The 21769-nt window shown below is 42.1% G+C and overlaps 1 protein-coding gene across 1 annotated transcript in view; it reads left to right on the top strand.

Moving 5' to 3' along the window:
* Nucleotides 1-21249, top strand: part of PPM1H (protein phosphatase, Mg2+/Mn2+ dependent 1H) — a 252994-nt gene extending 231745 nt beyond the window's left edge. The window contains exons 9-10 of the mRNA XM_032874649.1: nucleotides 499-650; nucleotides 20618-21249. Of these exons, the coding sequence (XP_032730540.1) occupies nucleotides 499-650; nucleotides 20618-20765 (300 nt within the window). The 3' untranslated portion in view covers nucleotides 20766-21249. The remainder of the gene's footprint in view (nucleotides 1-498; nucleotides 651-20617) is intronic.
* The last annotated feature ends 520 nt before the right edge of the window (nucleotides 21250-21769 follow it).

The raw sequence follows: 21769 nt of genomic DNA, 5'->3' as shown, positions 1-21769 counted from the left end.
AGTCCCAGACAAATACACACAGAGGAACTACTGAAGATCCAAGGCTGGACTTCTCTCCCCCGCAGAGAGAGCCCAGAAGCAGGGAACTCTGCTATCCGTCTTTATACTTAGAGCATCTGGCCCAGAGCGGGCCCTTAGTTAAGTATTTGTGGAATGGATGTGCAAAGGAAGGAAGGGGGCAAGCCTCTGGGTGCTCTTCTGGCTAGCACAGTATTCATCATAGGTATTGTTCTAGTTGTGTCTCCAGCATTGCATTTCCAATATATTCTTCCTTGTCAACTATGAAGCCCATCTGGTGAGCCCCATATGTCTATACAGCAAGTCTCCCAAGGAAGCTACGCCTGGCCCCAGAGCTGGCTGCACAACCAAGCGCCTTAGAGTGCGTCCCTAAAAACCTCTAGGCTAGAGGGGAAATGAGAAAGGAATTCAGAAGCTCATTTGTTGTGTGAAATAATGCGCTCTCTACCTCTGAAGAAGGAATGTTCCCATTCTTTTCAGGTAAGAGTCTACGATCTCTCCAGATATGAGCATGGAGCAGATGATGTGCTGATCTTGGCCACTGATGGACTCTGGGATGTTTTATCAAATGAAGAAGTGGCAGAAGCCGTCACTCAGTTTCTTCCTAACTGTGATCCAGATGACCCTCACAGGTTTGTGCATTTCGATGATGGTAGGGTTGATCCTCGAGCCAGTTCTCACTGTGGGACTGAAATAATAATGCTGGGAGCGGATATGGATGGATTAGGAACTGCAAAAGGTACAACGTTTCTTACCAGACGTACTTTCACTGTCAAATAAAAATTCTCCTTAAGTCAAACCTAGATGCAAGCGGTAGAGAATGTGATTTGTAAGATACTTCAGCAGCCTGTTTCTCACATTCTTTCTTCATAATTCCAAAGTGAGAATAATCCAATTTGTGATCCTTTTCAGGAGAGTAATACCAAATACTGCCAGCATTGATTTTTATCCATTGGGAAATGATTTCTTTTGAGAAACGTAGGGAAAGGAGAGAAAAATTAGAGGAGGTTTTCACTTGTAGCGTAATGGCAGTGTAAGTATCCCACACAACTCTAGGTGAGTCTCAGAAATAAACAGAAGTCCCCTCAGGAGAAAGGCAGCGTTCACTTAGAACACAAGGAAACAAGTCACCATGAGTAAAAGCCAGTAATAGCAGCAGACAGTGGAGTGTAACCTACAAGTACTTCATTCTTGAATTTGTCAGCCAAAAATGGAAATATTTTAACTTTTCAGAATTGGTTTTTTGTTGTTGTTGTTGTTGTTGTTTTTTTTCCAGAAATGTTTTTAAAAGTGTTGAAAATAGAGGGTGCCTGAACTGGGTGGTTCGGTCATTAAGCGTCTGCCTTCAGTTCAGGTCATGATCCCAGGGTCTGGGATTGAGCCCCGCATCAGGCTCCCTGCTCTGTGGGAACCCTGTTTCTCCCTCCCCACTGCTTGTGTTCCCTCTTACTCTCTCTGTCTCTCTCTGTCAAATAAATAAATAAATAAAATCTTTTTTTAAAAAAAGTGTTAAAAATGGGAACAAGGGGGGGCGCCTGGGTGGCTCAGCGGATTAAAGCCTCTGCCTTCGGCTCAGGTCATGATCTCAGGGTCCTGGGATCGAGTCCCACGTCGGACTCTCTGCTCAGCAGGGAGCCTACTTCCCCCTCTCTCTGCCTGCTTGTGATCTCTGTCAAATAAATGAATAAAATCTTTAAAAAAAAAAAAATGGGAACAAGGACAAGAGACTATAAATTGACTACACAGATTTTAAAAATAAGGAAATGGAATTTCAGGAGATGACAGATATAAAAGTGAGTTAAAAACTCAGTGCATTAAACAGATTAGGGATAGCTGAAGAAAACACTGGTGAACTAGAAAATTGAATAGTCCAGAATATGGCTCAGAGAGACAAAGAGGAGGGAAAATATAAAAATGAGATTATGAGTCTAGGGGAATGACCTATGATGTTCTCAGTTCCAAAAAGGAAATACTGTAGATGAGAAGAAAAAGAAAAAGTTCCATAATTGTTGAATGATGATAATAAACTGAAGATCCAGAAAGCCCAAAAGATCTCAAGCAAAAGAAATGGAAATTATTAGTACTTCATAATGAAACTGAAGAACTTTAAACAAACAAAATAATGAAAGCCAGAAAGAAAGGCAAAACAGATATATATAAAAATATATAAATATATATATTTATAAAATATATAAATAACTAGACCAAAAGCTGACTTTTCAGAAACAACAATAGGATCCGAAAGACAGTGGAGTTATATTTTCAGTTGTCTAAGAATATTTTATTAACATGAAAGGTTTTTTTTAACATATATGGAAGAATTTTTCTTATGTTGTAAAAATATCATTAAAGAGGATAAATTAAAGACATTTTTTTAATATTTATTTATTTATTTGACAGAGATCACAAGGAGGCAGAGAGACAGGCAGAGAGAGAGGAGGAAGCAGGCTCCCCGCTGAGCAGAGAGCCCGATGCGGGGCTCGATCCCAGGACCCTGGGATCATGACCTGAGCCGAAGGCAGAGGCTTTAACCCACTGAGCCACCCAGGCGCCCCGATTAAAGACATTTTTAGGCAAAACACAACCTGAGGAATTTTAATACCAACCAAACTGCTCTGAAGAAAATTCCAAAGGATGCACTCAGATAATAAAAAAGGAAATGGTCCCAGATGGAAGATCTGAGAAGTAAAATGGCTTATTAAGGTAGAAGCTTAGTAAATTTGTAGATACATTGGCTATACAAAACAGAAACAATGTCTAATGTGTGGTACTAAAAATGGTAGAATTAAAATACTAAATAAAAACAATAAATTGGCAAGGGGGATTGGCAGTCAGTTACAGTGTGCTGTGATTCTGTTGGAAAAGAGGTTCTCTTAAAAGAGTTTAGCTTTAGGGGCACATGGGTGGCTCAGTGGGTTGGGGCCTCTGCCTTTGGCCCAGGGTCCTGGGATCGAGCCCCGCATCAGGCTCTCTGCTCAGCGGGGAGCCTTCTTCTCCCCCACCCTGCCCTGGCCTGCCTCTCTGCCTACTTGTGATCTCTGTCAAATAAATAAATAAAATCTTAAAAAAAAAAAAAAGGGAGTTTAACTTTAGACTCTAAATGTGTTTAAGTAGCTAAGAAAACTATAGAAAACAAACAGAATGTATAATTTTCAACTAAGCAAGGGAAATAAAACCTACATGGAATCAGAAACCAAACTTCTACATAATTTATAAGTCAAAAAATTTGAAATTACTTGGATTTGGGGCTACTTGGGTGGTACAGTCGGTTGGGTGTCCAACACTTGGTTGGCTCAGGTTGTGATCTCAGGGTCATGCGATGGGTCATGCAATGGGGCCCCATGTCAGGCTCTGCACTCAGCACAGAGTCTGCTTGAGTTTCTCTCTCTCTTTCTCATGTGCATGTTTTTATTTTTTAATTTTGGTGTAACTGAATGAGCTATGCATAGATAAAGACTCCACTCACCCCTGACCTGCCAGAAATACCTATATCCCCTCCATGTTATAAGATAGCTCTTTCTGGAACTCCCCACTATATCCCAAGAAAACCCTGGTCACAAGCTCTAGACTCCTTAGCACAGAGAAAGATTTTCTCAGACTAGGACCTCAGGGACTGAATTGTGTTATGGGGCTAGTTCTGTCTATATTACCACATAAACATGTACCTAAGGCCTCTTATAACTTCTAGATTCTAGGAGCCAAAGGAGTGGAAGTATCTACTTGTGGACCATATATTCTGTTTTTGAGTGCAGGCTATTAGTAAACACCTGTCCTAATTTTAAATATTAGGTCTGCTGCCCTTATTTTTTATAATAGCATCTAAATTTAAGAAGTGAAATAGCAGAATAAACACAGAAGTAATGGGAAAAAATATAGATAATAAAATAGAGAACAGATATTCAATAAAAATAAATGATAAATGAATTAAGTTGCAAAATACAAAATCAGTATCCTGGAATCTGTTGAGTTTCTCTACACTGATAACAAACTAGCAGAAAGAGAATGTAAGAAAACAGTCCCATTTACAATTGCATCAAAAAGAATAAAATACCTAGGAATAAATTTAACCAAGGAGGTAAAGACCTATACTCTGAAAACTGTAAGACATGGATGAAAGAAATGGAAGAAGACAAAAAGAAATGGAAAAACATTCCATGCTCGTGGATTAGAAGAACAATTATTATTAAAATGTCTGTACCACTCAAAGCAATCTACAGATTCAGTGCAATCTCTATCAAAATACCAAAAGTATTTTTCACAGAACTAGAACATACAATCCTAAAGTTTGTATGGAACCACAGAAAAATTGCCAAAGCAATGCTGAGAAGAAAGAACAAAGCTGGAGATACCACAATCCCAAATTTCAAGATATACTATGAAGCTGTAGTCATTAAAACAGTATAGTACTGACACAAAAATAGATACATAGGGAACAGAATAGAGAGTCCAGAAATAAGGCCACATTTTAATACTCAGTCTACAGAGGCAAGAATGTACAGTGGGGAAAAACTGTCTTTTCAACATATGGTATTGGGAAAACTGGACAGCTACATGTGAAAGAATGAAACTGGGCCACTTTCCTATACCATATTTATACTTATTTATATCTTATAAATTCAAAATAGATTAAAGACCTAAAACCATAAAACTCCTAAAAGAAAACATAGGCCATAAACTCTTGGCCTTAGCAATGTTTTTCTGGATGTGTTTCCCTAGGCAAGGGAAACAAAAGCAAAAATAAACAATTGGGACAGCATCAAACTAAAAAGCTGTTGCACTGCAAAGGAAACCATCAACAAAATGAGAAGGCAACCTATTGAGTGGGAGAAGATTTTTACAGTCGTTGATATTTCTAATAAAGGGTTAATAACCAAAATATATAAAGAACTCCTGTAACTCAACACTCCAGGGGAATAAAAAATGGGCAAAAGACCTGACTAGACATTTTTCCAAAGAAGACTTATGGATGGCCAAAAGACACATGAAAAGATGCTCAGTATCACTAATCATCAGGGACATGCAAATCAAAACCAGCATGAGATAGCACCTAACAACAGAATTATTTATTATTTATCAAAAAGATAAATAACAAGATTGGCAAGGATATGGAGAATAGGAAACCCGCCTGTCCTAATGGTAGAAATGTGAATCGATACAACCACTATGGAAAACAGTATGCACGGTTCCTCAAAAAATTAAAAACCAACACCGTATGATTGGTTTTACTTGCAGTAGCCAAGATATGGAAGCAGCCTCAGTGTCCACTGATGAATGGACAAAGAACATGTGGTGTATATACACAATGGAATATTACTCGGCCATAAAAAAGGGGAGCATCTTGCCATTCTTAACAACATAGCTGAAGGGTATTACACTAAGTGAACTAAATCCGAGAAAGACAGATACCATATGATTTCACTTTAATGTGGAATGTAAAAAACAAAACAAAGGAACAGTCAAACAGAAACAGACTCAAATGCAGGCAACAAACTGATGGTTGCCTGAGGGGACGGGAGCTGGGAGATGGGAGGAACAGGTGGAGAGGATTGAGAGCTGCAAACTTCCAGATAGAAAATAAATCGTGAGGATGAAAAGTACAATACAGGCAGTGTAGTGAGTAATATCATAGTAACTTTGTATGGTGACAGATGGTAACTACTCTTACGGTGAGCATTTCATAATACATGATTGCAAATCACTATGTTTGTATCTAAAACTAATATAATACTGCATATCAACTATACTTAATTTAAAAATTTTTTTTTTAATGATAAAGCCAGAGTTTGTTGTTTAAAGCAACTAACACATTAGGAAAATGCAAATCAGCACCACAATGAGATACCACCTCACCCATCAGGATAGCTCTTTAACAAACAAAAAGAACAAAAAAAATTAAAAAAAAAAAAACAACAGAAAATTACAAGTGTTGGTGAGAATGTGGAGAAATGGGAACCCTTGTGCATTACTGTTAAGAATGTAAAATGGAAAACAGTATAATGGTTCCATAAAAAGTTAAACATAATAATCATATGATTTAACAATCCGCTTCTGGGTATATACCCCCAAAGAAGTGAAAACAGGGACTCAAACAGGTATTTGTACACCCATGTTCATAGCAGTGTTATTTATGATTGCTAATATGTGGAAGGAAGTTATATGTACACCAGTGAATGAATGGGTAAGGGAAATGTGGCGTATAATGCAATGGAATGGAATATTAATCAGCCTTATAAAAGAACGAAATTCTCACAGACGCTACAAAATGGGTGGTGGGTATTGACATTATACCAAGTGAAATACCCAGTCACAAAACAAATACTGAATATGATTCAATTTATATGAGGTACTTAGATTCGTAGATTCACAAAGTGAATGTGAGGATATTGTGAAGATACGTGTATTCTTTCATAGGTACATTGTAAAGATATTAATTCGCTCTTACTGATCTTTAGAGGCAGTACAATTATAACCAGAATTCCAGTGAGGTTTTTGTACAACTTCACAACCTTATTCTAAGATGTATGTGGAAGAACAAGATGCCACGAATGTTTGTGGCATTTCTGTATGGGTCTTACCCTTCTAGACAGTAAGACAAAATCAGAACAATTAAAACAATGTAGAAAATGGAATCCTTTCCTCACACCATAGACTAAAATCAAGTCCATGCAAATTTAGACTTAAATGTGAAAGGCAAAATAAATACAACTTCTAGAAAATACTTTGGGAGAGACTGTCTTTATGATCTTAGAGAAGGATTTTTTTTTTTAAGATTTTATTTATTTATTTGACAGACAGAGATCACAAGTAGGCAGAGAGGTAGGCAGATAGGAGGAAGCAGGCTCCCTGCTGAGCAGAGAGCCCGAAGCAGGGCTCCATCCCAGGACCCTGGGATCATGACCTGAGCCGAAGGCAGAGGCTTTAACCCGCTGAGCCACCCAGGCGCCCCTAGAGAAAGATTTCTTAAAGAAGACCCAGAAAGCACAGACAAAAGATTGATAACCTTAACTGCATTAAAACTAGCAACTTTCATTCTTGAAAAGACAACATAAAGAGAGTAAAATGACAACCTGGGAAAAGATTTTTGCAACTTGTATCAGTGAAGAGGGATTCATAGCCATAAAATACAGTGAACTCTCACAGGTCGATAAAGGAAACACAAACAACCCAGTAGAAAAATGAGCAAAAAACCAAACATTCATGACACAGAAGAACATTAATAGCCAGTAAATGTATTTTAAAAACACTCAACTGCTGTAAGCAGAGAGGCACAAATTAAGAAAACGGAGTAGCACAGATGGCTTTGTGAATCTGTAGAAGTTGGGCCTTTGCACATCCTGTGACTCCAAAATTCTCCCCTCTCTCGCACTCTCTCTCAAATAAGTAAAATCTTAAAAAAAAAATGCACATATTATGATTCTATTTACATGAAGTAGAAAACTAACAATATATCATTTAGGTATATAGATACTAAAACTGTAACAAAAAGCTGACAATTAACCCAAAATTGAGGATAATAGTTAGGTTGGTAGAAGGGGTGAGGTACTTCTTGGTGCTTATTCCTTTAGCTGATGGCAGGTGCATGATTATGCATGCTGCTTTGAAACTACATATTTGTTGTTTGCATTTGTTCCTGTGTAAACTATGAGAGGCAGCATAGTTCCAGTGCTTACTAGCATGGAACTGAGTCAGACTGCCTGAGTTCAAATCCTGGTTCTGCCCCTTTCTAGTCTTGTGTTTCTTAACCTCAGTGCCTCAGCTTCCTCCTCTGTGTAATGGGGGTTCCGACAGTACTGACTTCATACATCTCCGTAAAGTGAAGTGCCTACTAATCACTAAGCAGTAATGGGTATTTATTGTTGTTATTCTGTGTTTGGTGCTGTTTTTCTATGTTTCATATATTTCCCAATGAAAAATATTCCTTTAGGAAAAAAGTGAAATGAGGCTGTCTCTCTCTTCCTTGACTTGTTTGGTATCTAATTGTTTGGATTCTCTCTTTTTTAAAAAGATTTTATTTATTTATTTGACAGAGACACAGCGAAAGGGGGAACACAAGCAGGGGGAGTGGGAGAGGGAGGAGAAGCAGGCTTCCCACTGCCAAGCAGAGAGCTCGATGCGGGGCTCGATCCCAGGACCCTGGGATCATGACCTGAGCCGAAGGCAGAGGCTTAACAACTGAGCCACCAAGGTGCCCCTGGATTCTTTTATTTGAACTTAAATTAATTTTTCTCCTGTTGAGCTTTTAGTTTTAATCTGTGTTTTATATCCTGCTTGTTAGCAACATTCTGGCTGGTTTTCTCTACTGTGATTATTTTTATGAAGCTTTGCAAAGCCAGCTGACAGGTACGAGTGCAAAGGCACCCGACACTTTTTTTTTTTTTTTTTAATCTCTCCAGGCTGGCTTGGTTTTGCTTACCAGCCCATCTCTCTCCATGGCAACAAATCTGCCCTCCAGGGAGTGGTATAACCTACGGACAGTGTTGTTGCTGGGCAGGTGCACACCCGGTGAAAGCGGGCTCCAGGGTTCCACAGAACTGCTGCCTTCAGAGGCCGGCCTTAGAGGGATTTCTGTGGAACAAACAGGGCAGTAAAGAAAAGGGTTTTGTGTCTGCCTTTCAGGGAAGATGGCAAACCAAAGCCTAAGAAAGACTTCTGAATCTAGTAGATGAATGAGTGAAAGGGAAAGTTGTAAGATAAGCACCGTTTTATTGGTAAGAAGGAGAATACTGGGCTGGAGATCAGAAAAAATTCTGGTTGGCTCTTGAGACCTTAAGCAAGGAAGACCTCATGGGCAGAGGTTTCTCCTTTGCCACATAACTCCCATTCAGATTCATTCATTTAGGAAATATTACTCAGGACATGTTTTATAAGCCATGGTCTGCTGGGTATTGGGGAAGAAACCTGGGAAGCAAACAGACCTGGCTCCTGCCCTCTAGGAGTTTAGAGTCTAGAGGGGGTTATGGGCACTTAAGGAAGTTACAGTAGAAGTGATTAAAGGCAGCCGAGCCCAGAGCAAGGGATAGCCAAGAAAGCATCCCACAGGAAGGGGTTTCTAACCTTAGACCTGGAGAGCAAATGAGGAGGAGGGAGAGCGGGGCAGCGGAAGGGCAAGGTGCGGCTGGGGAGGGAGGACAGGGTGCAGTCGAGGAAGTGGGTGGTCAGGGTGGCTGACTGGGCTGAGCGTAGGGTACTGTCCACACACGAGGTGTGAGAGGCAAACGGGCCATGTGTGGCTGACCCTAGGAACGCACAAGATTTTTTTTTTTTTTTTAAGAATTTCTTTGGCAGAGAGCGAGCAAGAGATCACCAACAGAGAAAGGGGCAGAGGAGGAGGGAGAAGCAGGCCTCCAGCTGAACAGGGAGCCCAATGTGGGGCTCAATCCCCAGGACCCTGGGATCATGATCTGAGCCAAAGGCAGATGCTTAACCAACTGAGCCACCCAGGCGCCCCAGGAACTCACCAGCTTAATGAATGTGGAAATTAGTTTAGGAAAGGAAGTCTATAATCATGACAGGAAGTGTATGTAATTCTATTCATTCCATAATCCATAATCAGGAAATCGCCTGTGCAATCTGATGGTGAAAGCACAAAATGTGGGTTATTTCTCTACCCCCTTTGCTCCTTTGTAATTAAACTATGATAGGAAATCGGAAAAACTGAATTTATTTCAGACTCATGGCTTAGAAGTGATACAAACTTTTCTCTTTCACGGGTGACATATTTGTACATATTCTGTGTGTGATTTGGGAGGTGAGCCCCACACTTGTGCCCTGGAGGAGTGTTTCTCTTTGTGTGGCCCATGGAGAGCTCGGTCCCAAAGGCTGTGGTAGGGGGTTGTTCCAACTGGGAGCTGTTCTGATCTTCCTGTGCTATTGAAATATGAGGGAAAGTCATCCTAATGAATTTTAGTCAAAGTTGTAATGTCCGTGAGGAGGAAGGACCCACTTTATAACCACAGAGGCTCTGTGGGCTCTTCCTTGGCCAGAAGGTTCACTTCTCCCCTCGTGTATAGCCCAGGACCAAAGGTTTACCTATTTAATCATGTTGGAAGGTGGGGCCTGGTTGGTTGGCTGGCTTGCTTGCTTTCTTTTCTTTCTCTTTCTCCCTTTCTTCCTTCCTCTTTCTTTCTTTCCTCATTTCCTTTCTTCCCTTGCTCCTTTATTTTTCTTTTTTTCTTTTCTTTTGCTTGGAGTATGCCCTGAAGTAGAGCAGAGCTGGTCCTTCTGTGTGTCCGTAGTGGGGTTACGCATGGAACTGTTCACAGGAAGTATTCCAAGCTAGCACTTGAGTTGGGTGGTTGGAACTCATGGAGGTTGGGCTACACAACTTGTAGTTCTCTGTAATACCAGGAAGATTCTCTACTGAGGCCTAAACATCCTGCACAATTTGGAAAGGCTTCTGGGGAAAGGGCTGGAAGGGGTTTTCTGAGGCCAACGAGGGACTGACTTGTCCCCTCTTGTCAAAATTTAGTGGTAGAAAATTCAGTGGTAGATCTCCTGTGATGAATATTCAAAATAGAGGCAAGTGTGTAAACATTCAAAGAGGATGCTTAATATTCTGTCAGAAAGTAATAAATTGTCGATATGACTGAGGGGGAAGGGCAGGGGCAAAGCCGGAGCAAACTAGGGCTGAAGAATGGTTCACCAAACATGAGAGCACAGTATGCGGTCACTTTCCAAATGCCGTGGCAATTTTGCCCGAAACCTGTCTGTGGAAACTTCCTCTTTGTAACGTGGACCTACTGACCCTTGGTCCCCCTGTCATGACATGCAAGGGGCTTTTTATGAGCTATTAAATCTGTAGGTACCAATATACCATAAACTCCACAAAGCGTTTCCCTAACAAGAGAAGTCATCTTGGGGCGCCCGAGTGGCTCAGTCGGTTAAGCGTCTGCCTTCGGCTCTGGTCATGATCCCAAGTCCTGGGATTGAGCCCCGAGCTCCAACTGGGCTCCCTCTCAGCGGGGAGTCTGCTTTTCCCTCTCCCTCTGCTGCTCTCCCTGTTTGTGGAGAGAACACACACGCACTTTCTCTCTGCCAAATAAATCTTCAAAAAAGAGAGAGAGAACCCTCGCTGATGGTCACACTTTGTTGGGTCCCCCCAAAATTGGGTACCCCAATAATGGGTCCGTGATTAAAGGAGCGAGACTGATACAAAGCGAAGGTCAAGCAAAGCTTTATTTCGCGCCAAGCATCAGGAATCAGACCGACCGTCAAACAGACTGGTCGGGGCCGCCCCTCACAGAGAACAACCCCTCCCTGCTTTCCAGACTAACTTTTATAGAGCAAAGGCCATGTGGTTGGGCCTGGCCACGCACAGGTGGCCAATGAGATTGTAACACACACAGGAAACTCCACAGTGATGCTAGGCGACCATTTGAATTACAATTTACCCTAGTAGACATTTGAACCAGCCTATCACCTAGCTCAGAATTGGCGCCTGAAAGTTGCCCAAAGGGCGGGGCCCATACTCCTTGGTAGCTAGGAGACCGTATGCGCCCCCACTGATGGAATACCTGCACCTGGCCTGACCCACCCTTGTACTGGTTTCCCGGACTTTTAAGTAAGTTCCCCTGGGGGGTGGTGGGGGGGGTCAATTTAAGTTTTACAACAAAATGGCAGTTCAACCGGGGTGGGGCCGCTCGGCTGAACAGGCCCTTACAACTTCAGATGGTGTTCTTCACATCCATGCTCTCTGAGACTCAGATCTGTGTGCGTCGAAGAGGAAGAGATTCCTCCTTGGGAAGTTAACTCGCAAAACCACCGTTGACACGGACAGCATCCCATGCGGGCAGCTATTAATTGGTAGTTGGTATTTTCTTGATAATGTGAAATTTATTTTGGCAAAAGACAAAAGTTCTTTTTATGAAATCTTTCTGTGAATTAGCTGAACTAATTTCTACCAGCACTGCATGGTTTTGAAAAACTATGCCTCAAATGCAAAAAAGGAAGGGTTCCCCCGCCGCCCCCCCAATATCAATTACATATTTGAAGAACAAATTTGTGAGTGCTTGATCTGCTATTTGAAGACCAGATAAAATCTGCATTTTGGGTTTTGTTTTTTTGGTTTTGTTTTTGTTTTTGTTTTTTTGCAGTGCTTAGCATATTTAGAACCATGGGAACTGGGAAGTCAGTCTGTGACCCTGCCTTTAACGGTCTCTGAACAGCACGCCACCAGGCCCCTCTGCCCTCCCTCACGGCTGTTTCTGTGGCCGCCGGAGCGGAGCTGTGTGGCACTTAGTTGGAATATCAGGGCATTTTAAAGGGCCTGCCAGGGGGAAGATTGTGAAGGGAATGTTCTTTTGCTGCCTCTCACGTTGAAATTTTACTATTTGGGAAACAAATGAAAATAAACACACACCACGTAAGGAACTGGGGTGGGGGTTTTGGGGCTGGTGCCAGGAGCAGAGGGCTGGAGGAGTCCCGGCAGGTGTTCTCATCCTCTTCCGTGTCTCCTGTGGGCATGGGCAGCTCTTCTGGGTCTGTGGCCTTGTACCTGCTGGCACATTAACCCCTCATGTACACAATGGCCATGTCACAGACCTGTCATTATTCCAGTGTCTCAGGAACTCCCACCTGAGTGGAATCTGTGCACCCCGGGCCCGGGGACGGAAGTGGTCACGAGTGGCTTCAGTGAGTTTAGAGGCAGACAAGAGACCGGTGTGGTTCAGCTCCCAGAAGTGAGCCTGAGAGATGCCTCCTCCTGGGATGAGTTTCCCAGGTCCAAATACAGTAAGAAAGCCTCTCCAAGCCGCCTCTCAGCCCAAGCCACCTGGTCACCATAGAGCCCTGCCCATGTTAGAAAGCTTGGGAGAGCTTTTCTACCTCTTAAATTTCAAAGGCCTACTCAGAATGCAAAGAAGATTCCTCCTCCTGTTCCCATCACACTCTATTACTGCCGGGCATCAGCAGATGGAGGCAGCCTTTTATATGCAAATATTTGGAACCCATTAATTCCCCAGTTCCTGCCACCTATCTCCCTCTTGTGAGACCCTGATCTGTACCATCTAAATGGCAAATAGCAGTTCCCACCCAACTGGAACTATTAAAGCCTTTAAGGCATGGTGATAGCCTGAGGCTTGAAATGGACATTTCTTTGACACCAGTGCTGATTCAAATGTGGTCTCTGTGAGAAACATGCTCTCTAAGAGGTGGATGACGGAAGGCAAATCCCTTGGGGAAGAGAAAGACATTTTACAATTAATGAGGAAAATGATAACTGACGTGTACTGACCTCCGACCAAGTGCCGAGCCGGTGCTGGGGGCTCTGTGGAAGGATCTCGTTCATTCTTTGCAGGAGCTTTTGAGGTCTGCCCTGTCATCATTCCAGATTTATAAGTAAGAAAAGAAGGGCTCCAAGAGGCTCTGGAATTTTTCCAGAGTGCCCAAGTGGGTGGTGGTAAAACCACGATTGGACCCTAGGCAACCCACACACACACCCTGAGCCCCTTTGTGTGCTCTGCTGTGAGGAGGTGAAAGAAGTAAGAACTGCCACAGAAACGGCGGGGACAACAGAGACAATTGAGGATTTATGGGTCGCCTTCCACTCTGTTAGTGCCGCTGTGAAAGAGCTTCTGGCCTTCCCATAGTCCTTCAGCCCTCTTCCTCTCTTTGTTTTCCTCCCTCCCCTGCTGTCCTTTCTCTGCTCCCTCCCGCTCGGAGCCCGAGGAAGCCTCTGAGCCAGGGCCTGTGCCTTGTGCCAAGTTAGCTCCCTCCCTGGCAGCCATTTCTTTCAGCAGAGCTTTGCTGATCAATATTGAAAGTTGCGGCCAGAGAAGAAAATGTTCTCAAAATACAAAACTTGTCTCCCAGGGAGATTCTTTCTTAGAAGAGAGCGAGTCCTTCAAACTGCTCCAGCAGTTCTCTCATGCTTTCTGACCAAGCATTCTGAATAAAGCATCCAGGAATGGCCCTTCCTTCGTCTGCTCCACATCCAGCTTCCAGAATGGCCGGGCTCTTCCGCCGCCTCACACCCTCAGCCCGTGTGCAATGGAATCCGCTTCCCTGTCACTGTCTTCAGCTGTGCCATATTCTTCTTTGCTCCTCTCCTGTATATTTTTGTACTCACATTTCAAGTTTTAACTCCGCCTGTGGCATATGTCTGCCCTTGTGCTGAGTCTCAGTACCAAAATCTGTAGAGCTCTCCCGTTTTACTGCTACATTTAGCAATTTCTTTCATAGTCACCAAACCAGACAGACTTTGTCAGGTAGAAATTGGAAGAAAACCAAATGGGAGTGGGGATACTGAGTTCTTTTTGTCCAGAGAAAGTTGTTTCCTCTTGTACCAGTTTTGATATAAAGCAACCTTACAAATGGTTTCATGCCTGGGGCAAGTTGGCTCTTGAATATGGATGCCAGTGGGTTTTGAAATGACCACCAGTCTGGCTGAATACTGGAGTTGAGATATAAACCGTCCCCCAAGAACTGGTTCCTGGGGTTCTGTCGAGTTGATCATTTATGAGGAAAGCTCCTACAAGTGCCCTCATTTTACCTGAATGTTGTTTCCGACTTCATTTCAGGACTGGATCTCCTATAGCCTGAAAGAAATGTCAGGGAATTGGTCTTAAAGAGTTCAGCTATACTGTTAAGTCACTGAATACAGCATCTACTCAGTCCCCTTCAGTTATCCACACAGGCTGCTTTTACAGAGGGGTTACCACACTCATCAGAGAAGTCTGGCAAAGAGAAATCACGTGGAGGAATCTGAGCTCCTGGCAACAGTGTTGGAAGAAGTGATCCTAGGCATTCTCCCTAAGCCTCCCACTCAGGTCAGGGCCGTCCTTCCCTGAGGCACATGGATACATGGATGACAGCAAGAACCTGATGAAACTGAAGTTCTTTGAGGAGGGGATATGGTTGGGTAGACTCACCGCACAGGAAGTGGGAAGTTAAACCTCAAACCACTCCTGTGTTATGAGAATCCTAAACCAAGAAATTACATGTTCTACAGTCGGAAAAACCCATAGTGTTTCCTAGTAAAAGCAAATTTAAAAATCTCTCTGTAACCTAGGGCACAGAGTTAGCAATCCTACCAAAGAGAAACATCTTCAAACCCACTGTGAGAAAGAATGACTAGACACAATGGAGCCTTCTCTCTACCTCTCCAAAGAAAACCCAGTAGAACAGGTTGAAACTTTAAACTTGTACAGATAGAACCACAAGGCACGAAGAACTGAATTTGGAAAACAACCAAATGGAAATTCAAAATGGGGGAAAAGTATATCACTAAAATAAAGTTACCATAGTTCACCCTTGAATAACATGGGCTTCAACTGCATTAGTCCACTTATACATGGATTTTTTTGGACAAAGTACTTTAAATGTGTTTCAATAATGTTTTCTATAGCTTACTTTATTGTAAGAATATAGTAAGTGTAATAAGTATAACATACCAAATATGTATTAACTGTTTATGTCATCAGTAAAGTGTCTGGGCAACAACAGGCTATTTGTAGTTAAGTTTTTGGAGATCCAGAAGTTATACTTGGATTTTTTACTGTAATTGGTGATTGGTGTCCCTTAACCTCCATGTTGTTGAAGAGTTAACTGTACTGAATGGATTGAAGAGTAAACTGCTAAATCAGGAATTAGTGAATTTATAGAAATCAAAAGAGGAAAAAGAAGACACAAAAGAAGTGCAAGTCTGGAAGGCAAAATGGGGAAGGTCTAATAGGAGAAAATATTAAAAAAAAATAGAGTTTAAGCAATATTCAAAAAGTTTACAGTTGAAAAACTTTCCATAACCAAAGAAATATCCTCTTATTTGAAGGAGTAAAACAGATTTTCAACCATGATAGATAAAAAGGAATCCTCATTGTTATGTCTTGCATTGTTATGTCTTTTCAAAAAGCACAGAAGTTAGTATATTAATTTATTTACATAGTTATGGATTGTAAATGATAATAATGACTAACAGAGGCTTAAAAAAGATGAAATTCAACTACCTGGCAGTAACACAGATAATGATAGAAGGCATTCTAAGATCCCTTTATTTTCGATTGTTATCGATTGTTATTTATTGTTATCAATTGTATGTAACTTCATACAATCGATAACAACAGTAAAAACTTAAAAGGTTACCAATGAGAAGATATTTCTTTTTTTTTTTTTTTAAACTTGACAGAGAGAGACAGCAAGAAAGGGAACACAAGCAGGGGGAGTGGGAGAGGGAGAAGCAGGCTTACCACTGAGCAGGGAGCCCAACATGGGGCTCCATCCCAGGACCCTGGGATCATGAACTGAGTTGAAGGCAGATGCTTAACAACTGAGGCACCCAGGCACTCCAAGATATTTCCTTATAAAGAAATGTCTTCTCAGTAAGAGAAGTCACAATAAATGAAATATTATCTCTAAAATGCTGAGGGAAAATAACAGTCAATCCAGAATTCTATACCCAATAAAGCTATCAGGCAAGATTAAAAACAAAAACAAAAGATTTTTGTGGTCCAAAGACTGGGGTGAGTTTAATCCTTCTCAGACCATTGTTGAAAGAATTTCTAAAAATGGACTCCAACACAAAAAAAATCAAATCCAGAAGGAAGGAATGCATTTCAAAAAGCACAGAAGTTAGTATATTAATTTATTTACATAGTTATGGATTGTAAATGATAATAATGACTAATAGAGGCTTAAAAAAGATGAAATTCAACTACCTGGCAGTAACATGGATGATGATAGAAGGCACTCTAAGATCCCTTTATTTTCTGAAGGAGGACATAATACTGATTAACCTATGTATTAAAAATTTAAGCATAAGTGCTAAAATGATAGAAATTAACTATCACTTCTAAACCAGTAGAGGGAGGGAAAGGTATTAAAGCAATCAACCTGACAGAAAGCAAGAATGAAGAAAAACATAATCAGAAAACACACAGGAAGTTATATATATTTATATTAGTGATGGCAGAAATAAGCTCAGATATATCAGTTTTTATAATAAATATAGCTTACATCTTAATAACTATGAGATTAGATTTTAATTAGCCATGTACCACTAATGAAATACACTTTAAAATACAAAGTTTAGAAGTCCTACTCAGTCTTGTGGCTTTTATCATCAAAAAATGACCATCTTTTCTTGCCCAAGATCGCATAAACTCAGGATGATAGAGGGGCAAGTCCCACTTCAGAAGTGAAAATAAGTGTTTATTGATGAATTCTTAAGTCTTAACTGGGGCCTCCCAAGGAACTTAAGAAGCATCAGAGAGAAGAGCTTGTGTCATGTGTCATGAAAGCTCAGGTGCAGGAGAACTGGGGTGTGTGGAATGGAGTGGAAACTGTTTACCCCCCGACCCCCTCTCCCACCCCACCCCGAAAAGGAGAATTCAGAAAGACAGGAGACATCAGAGGCAAAGAAGATGGTCAGTGTTATCTGCTGGAGCAAGGTTGAGCTGAATAAGTACTGAGAAGAAGCTTTTAGGTCAAGGTGTAAGAGGCCAGATGAGTGAGGTGTAGTGGCCCCACTGGTAAGAGATTAAGGAGGAAAAGGGAAGAAATTAAAGAAGCAAAAATGGATTTCTGTCTCAAGAAGTTCAGCACCTAAGGGAAGACAGAATGGATGGTAAAGAGAAATTCAGGCTCAAGGGAAGTTATCTTGGAATAGGCAATAACCACTTTTAAGAATAAAACCTTAATTATCTAGAGCCCTCAGGGAAATGAGTTTCCTGGGTAACCATCTTTTCTAGGTGACCTAATGCTGCTTTTTAAAATACCACTGCTAATTTTGACCATTTTTTAAATACTCCACGTCACCAGCAGTGGCAATATCGGGGTGGTCTCTTGCCTTGGACTAAGGGTGACCCTCCTTTATGACTTCTTCATCTCACCTTGTTTAGATCTCACTGTCGCTGCCCCACGGCTGTAGACCCACAGAGGCCCACAGGGTGGTTCGCCTCTCCTAGGCTAGCCACAGAGAGCTGGCTTGAGTCTTTTCTCTGTTTTTTGACATCTTGGAGCATCTTTCTTTTACTGTCAGCCATCTTTTACTGTAACTTGCCATCATTTTCTCTGTCCAGCATGCTCTTGAGCTGGGTGAGGGTGTGTTCAGCCCAGAGAGATCAATCTACTTGGTATTGACTCAGCCAGGTTTCTTCACTTGAAAGGCTAAAGTCTGGACCACCGCAGTCAATCACCAGGATAATCAACCACTGAGATCGCTGGCAGCCTTTCCCAACGTGGTTCTATCTCACAGACACAATTTAATATAAACCCAAGAGTCCTCTGGGGTGAGCATCTGAGAGACTCTTCTGAATATAGTATAACCTGCAGTGTGTGGATTTGGGGACATCTATCTGGCTCTTTAGCCAGAGGCCTCTCTGGACTCCTTTCTGTTTATTTCCTGATCTCAGCAGGGGAGCCCTCCAAAAGGGCTAACTGGCTGCATCTTCCCTCAAGTGCAACTGAAGACATTTCCGAGCAAAGCTGGAAATTCTCTCCATTCAGATAGAAAAGGGTGTCTCTCCTCCCCACCCACCAGCCACCCTCTGGGAGGAAAAGCATTTATTTGGTATTAACTCAAATAGCCTCTCCTCTGCCACCTGTAGTGTGTCCTGCACTCCTCCCCTCTGCCTGGGCTGCAAGAAGACTTGCGTCTCAAGGACTTTATGTCCTGGAATCTTAATCCTGAGATCATCTGCTGCAGAGTTTGGTCTTAAATATTGTAATGATGGGCTGGATGCCAGTTGCTTATTTTTATTTAATTATTATTTTTTTTATTTTTATTTTATTTCATTTCTGCCAGTCTCCTTTATTAGGAGACTCAGTAAATCCATAAAGGGTCTCAACAGAAGAAATAGAAGAGCCTTCTGGTGTTCCAAATTCCATAAAAATCACAGTCCTGAGGGCAAGGCAGAGATATTCCCAAGTAGGGAAAAGCCACTGGTAACATCAGGGTGGTCTGTTGTTAAAGGTCTGTCGTGAAAGCCTTCCAAGAAGCCTTCCTTACAGGGTGACATTTATTATCGTGGTGATTTATCTGAGTCTAGCTTTTAGCTTTTCGGGTTCAGAAACGGGTTTAATCAACATACAAAGAACAGATTCATTGTCAGAGCTGGGCTCACCCTAACCAAGCTTACAAAATTGATCTGGAAACCGAGATGCCAGTTGACATTTATATGGAGAAATATAAGTGACTGATACTCTTGGAGTACAATGACTGGCTCATTCTTTTCCTGTAGGCAGGACTACACAAGGAGCCCAATCAGAATCAGGTTATTTGGTGAACGTGAAATCAGAGTTAACGGTGAATCATGTTTAATGGCATAGGCTGAGAGAGTCATTCATCCACACTAAATATGGTCCTACCAGCAGAACTAAATCTCTTTGAAGTCTGTCAGCGAAGACTCTCTCTGATCAGTATTTGGATAGCCACCTGCCAATGTTTTGTCTCATTTCTTTATGCCTCAAGGCCAACCCAGGCCCACACCCACCAAAATCCCCTCCCACACTGGTTTTTAGATATTAATATTTCCCACTGGCTAATGATGTAATCCTTCTTTTTCCTTAAGTTTAAATCTCTGTGAGCAATCTTATTTTCAAATTCTTAGAGGACCACCCCCACTAAACCTACGTTGATCAAGAGGAGAGTGTGGCATTGATAAGAGTGGGTAGATAGCCCGTCCACACCAAGGCTTATCAGTCCGTTCCCAAACACCTTCACATTTTTACTGTATTCCTATGCTACATGTACTATTAATGTTTTTATTTAAATCAACTCACTTTTTAAAAACAATTTTATTGGGCACTTGGGTGGCTCAGTTGGATGAGCAGCTGCCTCTGACTTGAGTTGTGATCCCGGAGTCCTGGGATCGAGTCTCGCATCGGGCTCCCTGCTCAGCAGGGAGTCTGCTTCTCCCTCTGACCCTTCCCCTTCTCCTGCTCTCTCTTTCTTTCAAATAAATGAATAAAATCTTTAAAAAAATAAAAAATAAAAACAATTTTATTTTAAAATATTGACCATACATGGGAAAATTACTATCATTTGTCCTTAAAAAAGAAAGTGGCCCCAAAAATAAACACTGAAAACAAAAGCTCTTATGTTTCCCAAGTACTTTTTCAGCTAGGCATGGTTTGTCAAGCAAAGCTCTGAGCCTGAGCAGATCCATATTAAAGGCAGACTCACACTAAACAAAGACTTTCTCCTTGACATCACCAAAAACCTCAAAAGACTCAACAGGAGACTAATTTAGGAGGTTATTTAATGTAGGTGGTGCCTTGTCCATCTACCATCTAAAAGAATAATCTCACGTTAGGCATCCCACAATTTAGGAAAATATGGCCTAGACTTTTTTTTTAAGATTTTATTTATTCATTTGAGACAGATATACAGAGAGAGAGAGAGAGAGCGTGAATAAGGGGGGAGGGGTAGAGGGAGAGGGAAAAGCAGACTCCCCACTGAGCCCGGAGCCCGAAGTGGGTCTTGATCCCAGGACCCAGAGATCGTGACCTGAGCCACCCAGGCGCCCCAGCCTAGACTTCTTGAGACTTCAGGGGTATTTGAAAACTGTTTACACAGCTGTAGTGATGTCTCCTTCTCAGCCTCCCCCGACTCCAGATTCTGCCTGATGCCTTACTGCTGGTCTCATTCCTGCTTCTCCCTACACAGGTACACCCTGGCAGCTCAGGACCTGGTGATGCGTGCCCGCGGTGTCCTGAAGGACAGAGGATGGCGGATATCTAATGACCGACTGGGCTCAGGAGACGACATTTCTGTATATGTCATTCCTTTAATACATGGGAACAAACTTTCCTGAAAATGGCCCAGGGCATTGGGAGGACAGCAGGGGAGAAAGCTGGGATACCTCTTAGCCGGGTGGGACTGGGAAGTGCCCCAGCAGAGCTCCAGGGGATGCAACCTCTTCCCATCCCAGGTTGGGGGTTTGCTGCCAAAAGTCCTCTGGCTGTACTTCTGGGGGACCCTTAGTTTTCAGTTTCCTCTTCAGTAACAGGTCTGGATACTCAACAGAGCAAAACATAAAGGCTGCTACTGAGTGTTGTGTTTCTTTTGGTTCCTTTAATAGGCCTCTTAGGTGGCCCTTGCCTATTTGGGGTACACATGTCGTATTTATTTGGAGTAGCTGGGCAGCCATTTTCAGGTGTAACTGGCAGAAGACTCTTTAGCTGGTCAAGCTGCCAGCTTCTCTACGGGTTAAAAGTACTGCATTGGAAAGTTGGGGATCATGCCTCAGAAAGTGTAAGCACCCACCTTCTAGTAAGCCTGAGACTGATTTCAGGGAACACCATCTGTGTGTGTGTGTGTGTGTGTGAGTGTGTGTGTGTGTCTTCCTTCTTTCACGGCTATGGTGGAGTGAAGCAGGGATTTTTTTTTTTCTTTTCAATATTCCTTGAATCTTAATTGTTTCCCTTCCATAAAATAGGCCTGGGACTTTCCAGTTCCCTACTGAGAAATTTGTGTGTCAAAGTCCAGCCCAGGCTGTCCCCATACCCGGTAGCCCACACCACCCAGGCAGCCTTCTGGAGCAGTGCCCAGGCTGACAGAGTCCTGTCTTTGTTGTGTAACAGTTTGTTCCTGAGTTGCATTTTTCTGACCAAATCAGTGTGTTTTCATGAAAATATGGGTGTTTCTTTGGACCAACAGTTCCTCTGTTGTTTTGAAGGATCTCCCTTTTTGTGGCTTGAGATTTCTCTGAGAATCTAGGTTTTCATTTCTGGAATAGTTGGCCCTCCCCACCTGCTGTGCCATGGGGACATATGTAAAGCAGTGTTTAAGAGATCAGAACAGGAAGCTCCATATATC

Source organism: Lontra canadensis, unplaced genomic scaffold, assembly GCF_010015895.1.
Source record: "Lontra canadensis isolate GAN:19392208 unplaced genomic scaffold, GSC_riverotter_1.0 scaffold53, whole genome shotgun sequence".
In the NCBI taxonomy this organism is placed as follows: Eukaryota; Metazoa; Chordata; class Mammalia; order Carnivora; family Mustelidae; genus Lontra; species Lontra canadensis.
This window is presented reverse-complemented; position numbering and strand designations above follow the sequence as displayed.